General features: G+C 40.2%; 2 protein-coding genes across 2 annotated transcripts; both read left to right on the forward strand.

The window, feature by feature from the left end:
* The first annotated feature begins 1,603 nt into the window (after window positions 1–1,603).
* Window positions 1,604–6,148, forward strand: LOC126628003 (leucine-rich repeat receptor-like protein kinase TDR). Its single transcript, XM_050297585.1, has 2 exons — window positions 1,604–4,634; window positions 5,562–6,148. The coding sequence occupies exons 1-2, from the start codon at window positions 1,949–1,951 to the stop codon at window positions 5,981–5,983; spliced, it is 3,108 nt and encodes a 1,035-aa protein (XP_050153542.1). The 5' UTR covers window positions 1,604–1,948; the 3' UTR covers window positions 5,984–6,148.
* Window positions 6,149–8,347: 2,199 nt separating this feature from the next.
* LOC126601567 (F-box/kelch-repeat protein At3g06240-like) lies at window positions 8,348–11,208 on the forward strand. The gene is made up of 3 exons (XM_050268325.1): window positions 8,348–8,459; window positions 8,817–10,171; window positions 10,818–11,208. The coding sequence occupies exons 2-3, from the start codon at window positions 8,832–8,834 to the stop codon at window positions 10,948–10,950; spliced, it is 1,473 nt and encodes a 490-aa protein (XP_050124282.1). The 5' UTR covers window positions 8,348–8,459; window positions 8,817–8,831; the 3' UTR covers window positions 10,951–11,208.
* Window positions 11,209–11,486: the final 278 nt, after the last annotated feature.

Genomic DNA, 11,486 nt, shown 5'->3' on the forward strand with positions numbered 1-11,486 from the left:
TTCTGATCTTTATTCAAATAATTAATCTATAAGAAATGTTAAGGAGGCTCTCTCAAAAATAGAATTCTTTATGAACTCTCTGTAACCTCACAATTTAATGTCAATTCCCGTACCATAACTATGAGACAAGATGAAAGAAAAATAAGAAGTGAAAAAGAGTCCATAGAGAGTCGATAAAGAAAAGAGTCCATAGAGAGTCGATAAAGAGTCTTACTTTTGAGAGAGTTCACATCAATTCCTCTTAATCTAATTAGCATCCTATAATTTATTCCTAGAATCCTAGTGGGTCGACTGTCCCTGCCAAAAGAGAAGAAAGAAAAATAAGAAATGGTTTTGTTGGGGAATTTTCTTGAATTTCAAAAACCCGCGCCAACTTGTTTCATATGTTATTGCGTATTCTGTAAATCACACTCAAAGTGTCATAGTGGCATGTGACGTGAAATATGACAAACCACACTTATGATGCGCCTTATGCCGTATAAAATTTCTTTGTTTCTTTAAATACAGATGTAATGATAAACGATTTTAATTACTTAAGATACAAGTAAGTTTGATAAAAAAAAAAGCATTATTCGTGATCAATTTACTTTTTGATAATACCATATTTTTGTACGAAGGTACAAATAACATTCTCAGTTCACTAGTATTATTCACATTTGTACACCGCATGTCATATACCCAAAGTTTAAAAAATTTGAATGCCAACTCGTAACATTTTTAATTATGACAAGGGAACGGAAAAACTGATTTGAACGGTAAGTTTGGGCTAGTCGCGATGAATAGTGTTTTACAGATTTTAGTAATCGATTTAGGTCCATGATATTTTTCTGCAAAGGGGACGATGAAAAGAATGTAACTTCTTCGCGACATAAGATGAATTTTGGCATTTTACCAAGGTAAACGACTTTTAAGTTTTAAGAATGATATTGAAACTTTTGTAATTTCCTGTTTTATTTCCTTTTGCATTTAGGGTTTTTCTAAGACTATATAAACAACTTTAGTGTCGTATTTTCAATTATCTTTCGGTTAATATAATTTAGAAAACGAGAGTTTTTCTTCTTATTTATGGTATTCGTGTAGTCTACAAATGATCGATAATCGTCTATAAGTGGATTTTGTGAAGTCATCTTAGTTTTATCCCACCCACAAACTAAGAATTTTTTCGAACTTAAATCCAAGTAACATATTGCATATATGACTCATATGTATAACGAGTTTGACACGTAATTATAAATTATAACTCACATTATGTCCATCACTCCAAATTCCCACCCTCAATGTCATTAACTTAAACAAAAAATTATCCAATAATTGACATGAAATGTTGGGAATAATGGAAAAGAAAAAGAAGAAAAGAAAAGGGAATGGGAGAAAATGTTTAAAAAAACGGAAGGTGAATATGGTGGGAAATTGGGATGACTTTCTTGGATCCTGTGAGGGGCATTTGTCACTGCTAACATTTGCCAGTTTGTTAGGCACAAAGATAAAGGGTACCCTAAGGAATGATGAAAAGTAGAACAAAAAGAAAAGGAAAAAAAAATGAAATATCCGAATAAAACCGAAAGTATTAGGATTTATATGATACATCAGACAAAGGTAGAATACCCAAACAAACAGAAAATTCTAGAGAGAGAAAATCAGCCATTGAAATTGAAATCCAAAGCTTCTATTAGTAGAGAGAGAGAAGAAGGGAGGAGGAGAAGTATGTATTTCTTTGCTTCTTTCTCTCTCTGGTTTCTCTCACTAGGATTTGAAGCCCACCAGGAACTCCCACTGAAGCAAAAAACGTAATGATGATGATGATGAAAAACCCTCTGCACCCAGCAGCACTCCTGAAAAGCACTTCTCTCATGAGCAGAAGCAGCCATCAAGACCTCCCTTCCCTTAAATTTCCCAACAATCTCTCCTTCTCACTCTCACCCAGCACCTTCCCCACACCCCCAAAACCATGAAAGTACCTTCCTTTTCCTCCTCCTCCTTCCCTCTCTCTCTCCTCTTCTTCTTCTCTCTCCAAACCTCCATAACTCTCTGCTCTTCTTCCTCTAATTCTTCTGTGTCCTTCCAGCTCATTGCTCTGCTCTCCCTCAAATCCTCCCTCAAAGACCCTCTCTCCTCCTTCCACGATTGGGTTTCCCCCAATTCCCACCCAAACGGCGGAGTCTCCGGTTGGTGTTCGTGGTCCGGCGTCAAATGCCAACCCGACACCTCCCAAGTCGTTTCCCTCGACCTCTCCCGCCGCAACCTCTCCGGCCAAATCCCACCACAAATCCGCCACCTTTCTTCCCTAATCCACCTCAATTTGAGCGGCAACGCCTTCAACGGCCCTCTCCAGCCCGCCATGTTCGAGCTCGACAACCTCAGGATCCTCGACATCAGCCACAACGACTTCAAGTCGGATTTCCCGCCCGGGATTTCGAAGCTCAGGTTTTTAAGAGTCTTTACCGCTTACAGTAACAGCTTCACTGGCCCATTGCCTCAAGAATTCGTCAAGCTCCGCTACCTCGAGCAGCTCAACCTCGGTGGAAGTTACTTCGATGGTAAAATCCCAGAAGGGTACGGAACATTCCCCAAGTTAAAATTGCTCTACCTCGCCGGAAATGCACTCAACGGTTCAATTCCGCCGCAATTGGGTTCCTTATCGGAGCTGACTCGGATGGAGATCGGGTACAACGAGTATTCAGGTGGGTTTCCTATAGAACTCGGAATGCTGTCAAATCTCACGTACTTGGACGTCTCCAACGCCTTTCTCTCCGGCGCTCTCCCGCCGGAGCTTGGCAACTTAACCATGCTTGACACATTGCTGCTCTTCAAGAACCGATTTTCAGGCTTTATCCCAGCAACTATCGGCCTCTTACAGAGACTGAAGACACTCGACTTGTCGGATAATCAGCTTTCCGGCTCAATCCCGCCGGGAATTGGTACACTGAAAGAGCTGACCACGATAAGCTTGATGAACAACTTTCTCGTCGGAGAAATCCCGGAAAAAATCGGAGAGCTGCCCAACTTAGAAAACCTCCTCCTCTGGAACAATTCGCTGACGGGTCTCCTTCCCCAGGGCTTAGGATTCAGCGGGAAGCTCCTGCGAGTCGACGTCTCCTCCAATTCTCTCACCGGCCCGATCCCGCCAAATCTCTGCGACGGCAACAAGCTCCAAAGGCTCATACTTTTCTCCAACCGGTTCACCGACCCTCTTCCCAAAACCTTAGCAAACTGCACTTCTCTGTTCAGACTCCGAATCCAGAACAACCAAATCAACGGGTCGGTTCCGACGGGTTTCGGGTTATTACCCAATCTAACCTACGTCGATTTCAGCGGCAACAATTTCACAGGCACGATCCCGGAAGATCTCGGCAATGCCGAAGCTCTCAGTTACTTGAACATTTCGCTGAACCCATTGCACTCAGTCCTTCCGTCAAACATCTGGCGCGCACCAAATCTGCAGATCTTCTCTGCTAGCTCCGGCCACCTCACAGGAAAAATCCCCGACTTCATCGGCTGCCAAAGCCTGTACAAGATCGAACTTCAACGTAACGACTTTAACGGCTCGATCCCATGGGACATCGGGCACTGCGAGAAGCTTCTCAGCTTGAATCTAAGCCGCAATTCTCTCACCGGCATTATCCCATGGGAAATCTCCGCTTTGCCCTCCATCACCGACCTCGACCTCTCCCGGAACTTTCTCTCCGGCACGATCCCGTCCAACTTCGAGAACTGTAGCACGTTGGAGAGCTTCAACGTTTCGTTTAATTTGTTGACCGGTCCGATCCCCGCGTCCGGTTCCATTTTCCCGAATCTCCATCCGTCGTCGTTTTTGGGGAATAAAGGATTATGTGGCGGCGTTTTGGGGAAGCCCTGTGACACGTTGTCGGCCGGAGCCGTGGAGGTTCGCGGCCACGAGCAGCCGAAGAAGACGGCAGGCGCGATAGTCTGGATCATGGCGGCTGCTTTCGGTATCGGGCTTTTTGTTCTCATCGCCGGGACCCGCTGCTTCCGCGCGAATTACAGCCGCCGGATGGACGAGAGTCAGCAGATTGGACCGTGGAAATTAACCGCTTTCCAGCGGTTAAATTTCACGGCGGATGATGTGTTGGAGTGTTTGGAGATGAGTGATAAGATTATAGGGATGGGGTCCACAGGGACGGTTTATAGGGCGGAGATGCCAGGTGGCGAGTTCATAGCCGTTAAGAAGCTGTGGGGAAAACAGAAGGAGAACAATAGTGATCTGATCCGACGGCGGAGAGGGGTCCTGGCTGAGGTGGAGGTGTTGGGGAACGTGAGGCACAGGAATATAGTAAGGTTGTTAGGGTGCTGCTGCAACAGAGACATCACCATGCTGCTCTACGAGTACATGCCCAACGGGAATTTGGATGATTTGTTGCATGGCAAAAACAAGGCGCAGAATTTGGGTGCGGATTGGGTCACGAGGTACAAGATCGCCCTCGGCGTGGCGCAGGGGATTTGTTACCTGCACCACGACTGTAACCCCGTGATCGTGCACCGTGATCTTAAGCCGAGTAATATCTTGTTGGATAGTGAGATGGAGGCTAGAGTGGCGGATTTTGGGGTGGCTAAGTTGATCCAAAGCGATGAGTCCATGTCCGTCATTGCCGGCTCCTATGGCTACATTGCTCCAGGTGCGTTGATTCCTCAATCTCCATTTCTCATATTGTCTTAATTTATGAACGATCATCATGAGTAGGATATTATGCACTTATAGAACTGGTTCAAAAATTTTAACCGGTTTTTGTCTATGCATATTATTCGTATAATGTTTGACCTCTAGCATAAGTTGGTGAAATAATGCTTGGTTTTGTTGAAAATTCGTTTTGTTGGGTGACGAAATCTAAATTACCGAATGTGTTAGGGTTAATCTACCAAAGGAATGTTTTATCTCCAAAAGCAAGGGTCACCTACCAAATCCCAAATTGTAACATTAGTACATAATCCAAATGGAATACTATTATTGGTCGGTCCAATTGGTCAAAAAGAGTAGCAATTTTGTTTTTTTCTTTTGGATCCTTTATCTGCACAACTATGATGAAGTTCATACAATGGTCGGGTCCCCGTACATATAAAATACAAGTCACATTACTTCACGTTACATCAATATACAAAGGAAAAGGTCAAAAAAGAAGTTGACATTATTTGAAATAGATGGCCACCACACCAACTTTCGGGCCATGCTATTTATCTTCGATTTAAATGTGGTTAATTAACCTACGTGGCGGAATATCATGATGAATATGACATTTTTGTCGATAGGCGAGCTTTGATGTAATGGAAAAATTGTTCTTTGTGATCGAAAAATCACATGTTCGAGTCGTGAAAACAGTCTATTTGCAAAACAAGAATAAGACTGCTTACAATAGACGTTCTCCTCGACTCTATCAAAGTGGAAAACCTTGTTAGCTTAGACTCTTTATGTGATATTTTTGTTGAGCGTACTGCATTTTGAATTCAAATCTTCTCTCTTTTGTTTAGAGTAGCATAACTTACGTAGCACTATCGTTCGTAATTGAAAAAAAATGTGAGTTAACTTTGTTATTGTTTTATTTTTGCAGAATATGCTTATACCCTACAAGTGGATGAAAAGAGTGACATATACAGTTATGGTGTGGTGTTGATGGAGATTTTAAGCGGGAAAAGATCGGTGGACGCCGAGTTCGGAGATGGGAACAGCATAGTGGATTGGGTTAGGTCGAAGATCAAGACGAAAGACGGGATCAACGATATTTTGGACAAGAATGCCGGGGCAGGTTGTGCGCCAGTGAGGGAGGAGATGATGCAGATGCTTAGGATTGCTTTGCTCTGCACAAGCCGGAACCCAGCGGACCGGCCGTCGATGCGGGACGTGGTGTTGATGCTGCTTGAGGCCAAGCCCAAGAGGAAGGTCCTAGGCAATGTTGGGCATGGTCACAATGGGAGTGGTTGTGCTGAATATCATGAGATTCCCTTGCCACAGAAGCCGTCGGTGGAATGTTAATAGGATCAATTAATCACTTCTAAATGCCTTTGAAGGGTTTTTACTTTTTTTGGGGGTTTTTTTTTACTTTTTATTTTATTTTTGAAATGGTGGGGGATTGGTATAGGAGAAGCGATTTCTTGTTTTACTTCGATTTCAATGGAATTTTCTCAAGTGTTAGTGCTATGTTCTTATGGTTTTGGTTGTGGACTTATGTGTATATATACGTATTGGTGCATGAGTTCCAAGTGGTGGAAGAATATTAAATCCCCCTCTCATTTGTTTTGTAGATACAATTTCGTTAAATCGGAATACGACAAATTTTTACCAACACACATAGCAACGCTGTCACATCCCCGCCCGGGGCGGATCACTTCCCGGGTCTGCTCCACCACCGTAGCACGATATTGTCCGCTTTGGGCTTACCATTCCCTCACGGTTTTGTTTTTGGGAACTTCGGCTAATTCCTTATTTCACCTGTTATATTGATGCATCCTTATTCTGTTATTAACGCTTATAGCATGACATACTTTCTGGTTTTTGATAAAGATTATTGATTTGAGATATTTGAAGAATTATATGCATATTATGTTATTTTATGGGAAAGTATACAGGTTTTACAGTGATGAGTTAGAAATGTTATTAAATGAAATATTTTCGATAAACTTTGTTTTACTGACTCACTCAACTTTGTTTTGCACCCCTCCAGGTTCAAGATAGCAGAGCTTTGGTGGCCACGAGGAATCCAACGGTGTTCTGACAGAATTCACAAAAATAGGACTCACCCTCGGGTGTTACATTTTAGTAATTGTATCTTTAAAGCTTCCGAACTGTGTAAATGGTTACGTCACTCTCACGTGACGGCCAGCATGCCCTCCTTCGGGACGGGGTGTGTCAAACGCACGTTGTTTAAATTTAGCATTCAGATTGAATAAATGAAATAAAAATAAATCAAGGATAAAATAAATGAAGTTGTACATAAGGAAAAAAAAAACATAGTGATGGGTTTGAGCTATAGAAACAATTTATTTGCAAAACAAGGATAATGATGCGTAAGATAGACATTTCTCCCTCCCCCCGATACTTGCAAAGCAGGGAGCCTTGTTGGTTTGGGATCGTCTTTTTTATTTCTCTCGTTCGTACTAGACCTGACAATTTCTTAAACGACACTTAAACGACACAAAAATAATGGGTTTCGGGTAAACACAATAACTAATCGGATCATTATCGAGTAACATGATAAGAACCCGTTAATAACGGATCCTTAACAGGTTTACATGAGGGTGACACACGGATAACCCGTTTCAACACGTTAAAAAGGAAGTTATTTTGATGATTTTAATTTTTTAAATTACTAAAAAAACTTACTATAAAATACTATAGTCATAAGGTATATGTACATATTGTATTGTTGTATTATTATTCTATATAAATTAAAAAACTTAAGTTTATTTATTTATTTATTTTTATAGTATACAATAAGCAAAGAGTGAAATTAAAAAATTAAAACACATGGAAAATAAAAATATCACACACATTAAAAAATTATAACAAGTGTGAAAAATGTGAAAAAAAATATGTAAACATTGGTGATCGCATCCTATACCATTTGAGGATGGGTACATCGTCGTTTGAATTTTTAAAACCATACAAACCCTCATGAATAGTATTTTTAAGAGAGTTCAAATTAAATTAAATTCAAAATCATTAATATACATGTTTGAAAAATGTGAAAGAATTTATAAATGCTCGTGATTTTAGGCGATGGTTACGTGGTCGTTTAGCTTTTTAAAACCCTCCAAATCTCATGAATAATGTTTTTTATTTGAGTGCAAAATTAATAATAATTATTGTAGGAGAACGAAAAATGTAAAATAAATATACAACCATTCGTAATGACAAGCTTTACAACTTTTATGAAAGGGTCAACTCCGAAATCAGACACCATAATCCATAAACCTTAGATTTAAATTTAACCGCTGAATGTCATTTACGCTTTATTCTACTTACGGAATTTTATTTTTTAATATTTTCATTGGTTATGGATTTAAAACATATTTTCTTTACCATGTAACAGATCAGGTCATATTATTTGATAATATTAACGGGTCAATTTCGAGCCAGGTCATATTACCCGTTTACTTTAACGGGTGTAATACGACACGATCCGTTAAGATATCAGGTATGTCACCAAAACAATACGAACACAAAAAACACGACACGAATGTCAGGTCTAGTCTGTACAACTAATTAGGGCTTAACTATGTTGTTGGGTCAATCAAGAACAAAACTATGTTGTTGGGCTGAATTTGCAAGCTCACTGGGCCCTCAAGTACGCAATGTTATTTCCCGCGTGGTAAAACGTGTTCCCGCCATAGCAGATACCGGAAGTGCAAATTAGGTTTTCACCATTTCCCATTAAGCTAGGCTTTTCATCTCTCTCGCTCTCTCTCGCTCTCTAACTCTCTCTGTGCCAGTAGCGCTGCAATTCTTCCAGGTAATTCCTCTCAACTCTTTCCTACTTCCTAATTTCAAAACTCCATATATGTATTTATTTTTCTTAATTTACGTTTTAGATTCTTAAACTTGGCACAAAACCGAGTCCAGTAACGTTCTAAAGTTCATGCACTTAGTGGAATAAAGCCTAATTGTTATTGTTGTACGTTTTAGATTCTAAACATATAGCCGACCCACTTAGTTGGATAAAGCTTGATCGTTGTTGTCGTATGTTTTAGGATATAATTTTGATCATATTGTACTCTTAAGATTCTCATCTGAGCAGTAAATATTCTTCGTTTTTATTAACTGATGTCATAAAATGGTTTTTTTCCCACTTCAATTATTTTTCAAATAGATTGAGACAACAGCCATGAAAAGGAAAAGAATGCCAGCAGCTTCTGCCACCCAAATGGTGAAAAACGATGAACACATTCAACAACTGGGGACTAACATAACGGATCTTCCAAAGCCTTTCATTCACGATGTTCTACTGAAGCTCCCGACGAGGAACATTATTGCGTGCAAATGTGTATGCAAGACTTGGTATGGTCTAATTTCGGACCCCGAATTTACTAAGTTGCACTTTTCACAAGCGCAGCCCTTTCCCATGATCCGGCCCCTGGATCCGTCCCGCGTGTCAAGAACCCTTTACTTGGCTGAGCCGGAAGATGGGTCTGGTTTTGATTTGAGGAAGTGCACCTGTAAGATTAACTATGATCGGTCTGGGGGTGGAAAGTCTTACATCCACATGAAACTCACCAAATACAAAATCCCGTTGCGCAATGCGGACGAGGTAATCGATAGCCAGGGCAATGTGGCGAGTTCGGTGGGTGGGAGGAACCATCATGGCAGGAAACGGAAGCCTTGTATCAGGATAAGGCCTAATCATCACAAGTACAAGGTGGTGAATTCGTGTAACGGCTTCCTTTGCCTGTCTAGTCCAGTCACTAATGACCCTGTTGTTGTCTGCAATCCAATCACTGGCGAGTTTATACACCTTCCGGAATCAGCCTCTAGGTGCGAGAAGGAAAATGAATCGTATGATTGTGGATTTGGTTTCAATCCAAAAACAAATGAATATAAGGTGTTGAGAATATTTCAGCAAAGGGAACCCTACACTAAAGTGGCTGAGGTGCACACACTTGGGACAGGCTCGTGGAAATTTGTCGGAGCTACTCCATTCTTCTTATCTATGCTAGAACACACTACCTATGTGAAAGGAGCACTTTTCTACTACGAGAGTTTATGTTATACAATATACTCTTTTGACTTGGACACCGAAAAGTTTGAATCTGTTCCATCACCTCCTATTCGACTGGAGAAATCTTGGACTGTGAGCATGGGAGTTTTGGGAGATTGCCTTTGTTTGTGTGATTGTGACGTTTTACGCATCAAGTTTTGGGTATTGGATGATCACGGTGCACAGAAAATATGGAGGCAGAAGATTTCTGTTTATACTGAAAATTGTGGAAGGTGGCCATATGGCTTATATAAATCGATGAACTACTTAAAGAATGGGGCTTTGTTGATGTTTCATTCCCGCACTAATTCCTTCTTCTACTATCACCCAAGAAGATATCGTAAGGCCATTTATCTTAAGATTCGTGGGTTTAAGTCGGATTTTGAAGCAATTAGTCATGTTCCAAGCTTGATTTCACTCAAGGACATTCTGGTGGGAAGTGATGTACAAGTCCTGCATATACATTCAAGGTAAGGATGTGAAACATTGAAATATCTTTTTACCTTCTGTGCTTACACCTTATCTGAATTGTTTGTATTTTGATCTAGTCCTGATTTTCTATAAATAGCAAAATTTTTAAGCTTTTTAAGTTCATCAGGGTCCCAAGTTACTTGTTGTGATATACGGAAAACATGTATGCTTTGCAACTGCAACTCCGCAATCTAAACATGAATACATCACTTGGTATGTTTACGATTTGCTTCCCAATCGATTTGACTGCCATCAATGATTTTTATTGTCTTTAGATCTAGGTGATTGAGTTGCTTTCACTTGGTGCTGACAAATTGGGTTAGCATCTCGTTGGATCTTTACACAAACGGATGCTTACTGCTTACATAGACACATATACGTATGTATTCATGTATGTGCGAGTACTTTACGTAAGGGCAAGTAGGATTCAGTGTTTTTCATTTCCCATATATTGCTTGCCTTAATATGTATTGTCTTTTGACATCTGATTTGATCGTGCTGTGAAAGTCTGGCAAAGATTGATATTGCAATATCTGTTTTCTCAAACGTTACTTCTCAAGCATCGAGAGACGAACATCTTGGTATTATTGACTGCTATTTGTTTCAAAGTATTTTACTTTTAATTTGTCGCATATGTTGACACAGGTGCGCAGAGTTGAGGCTGCTAGGAGAGTCCAAAGCTCTTTTTCTGGATGAAGAAATTGCGGAGTTGGCATCTGATTTTAATTCTTCCGACAGTGGTGGTGAAGATGAAGATGAAGATAAAGTTGAAGAATGAAACAAGCATAATAGCGGAGGTGATGCAGTCTTACAATGGCGGAGTGTCACCTGTGTAAGGCGGTAAACTACCATTTTGTTAAAGGGTTTAACTGCCCTTAATGCTATATATTTGGACACGAGAACTTGGATTCCCATCTAGCCTCAATGACCAGCTACTGTTTTTGTTTGAAGTTACTTTGAATTGTTTTGGATCAGAAAATTACTTGCTATGTTTATGGAACACTTGATTATGTTTGAAGTGACTTTGAGAGGTCAATCTTCCTCGTCTAAAGCTGACTTGTTCATGGCTAATTAAATTAGGTAGCAAAGATAAGAATAAGCTCGTGTTATCACTTTTTTCAATGTCATAAAAAATCTTAAGTTCGAATCTTCTCTTTCTTACCTGGATATAGAAAAAGAGAGGATTGGAAGTTTGAAACTACAATTTATATGTTTAATTGGACTAATTTTCAAGCCCATTGGACTTCGAGTGTGGACATGCTTTATTTTTCCGTCAAACAAAAAGAAAAACTAATGAAAAAGATTTGAAAACTT

This window comes from Malus sylvestris, chromosome 1, assembly GCF_916048215.2.
Source record: "Malus sylvestris chromosome 1, drMalSylv7.2, whole genome shotgun sequence".
NCBI lineage: Eukaryota > Viridiplantae > Streptophyta > Magnoliopsida > Rosales > Rosaceae > Malus > Malus sylvestris.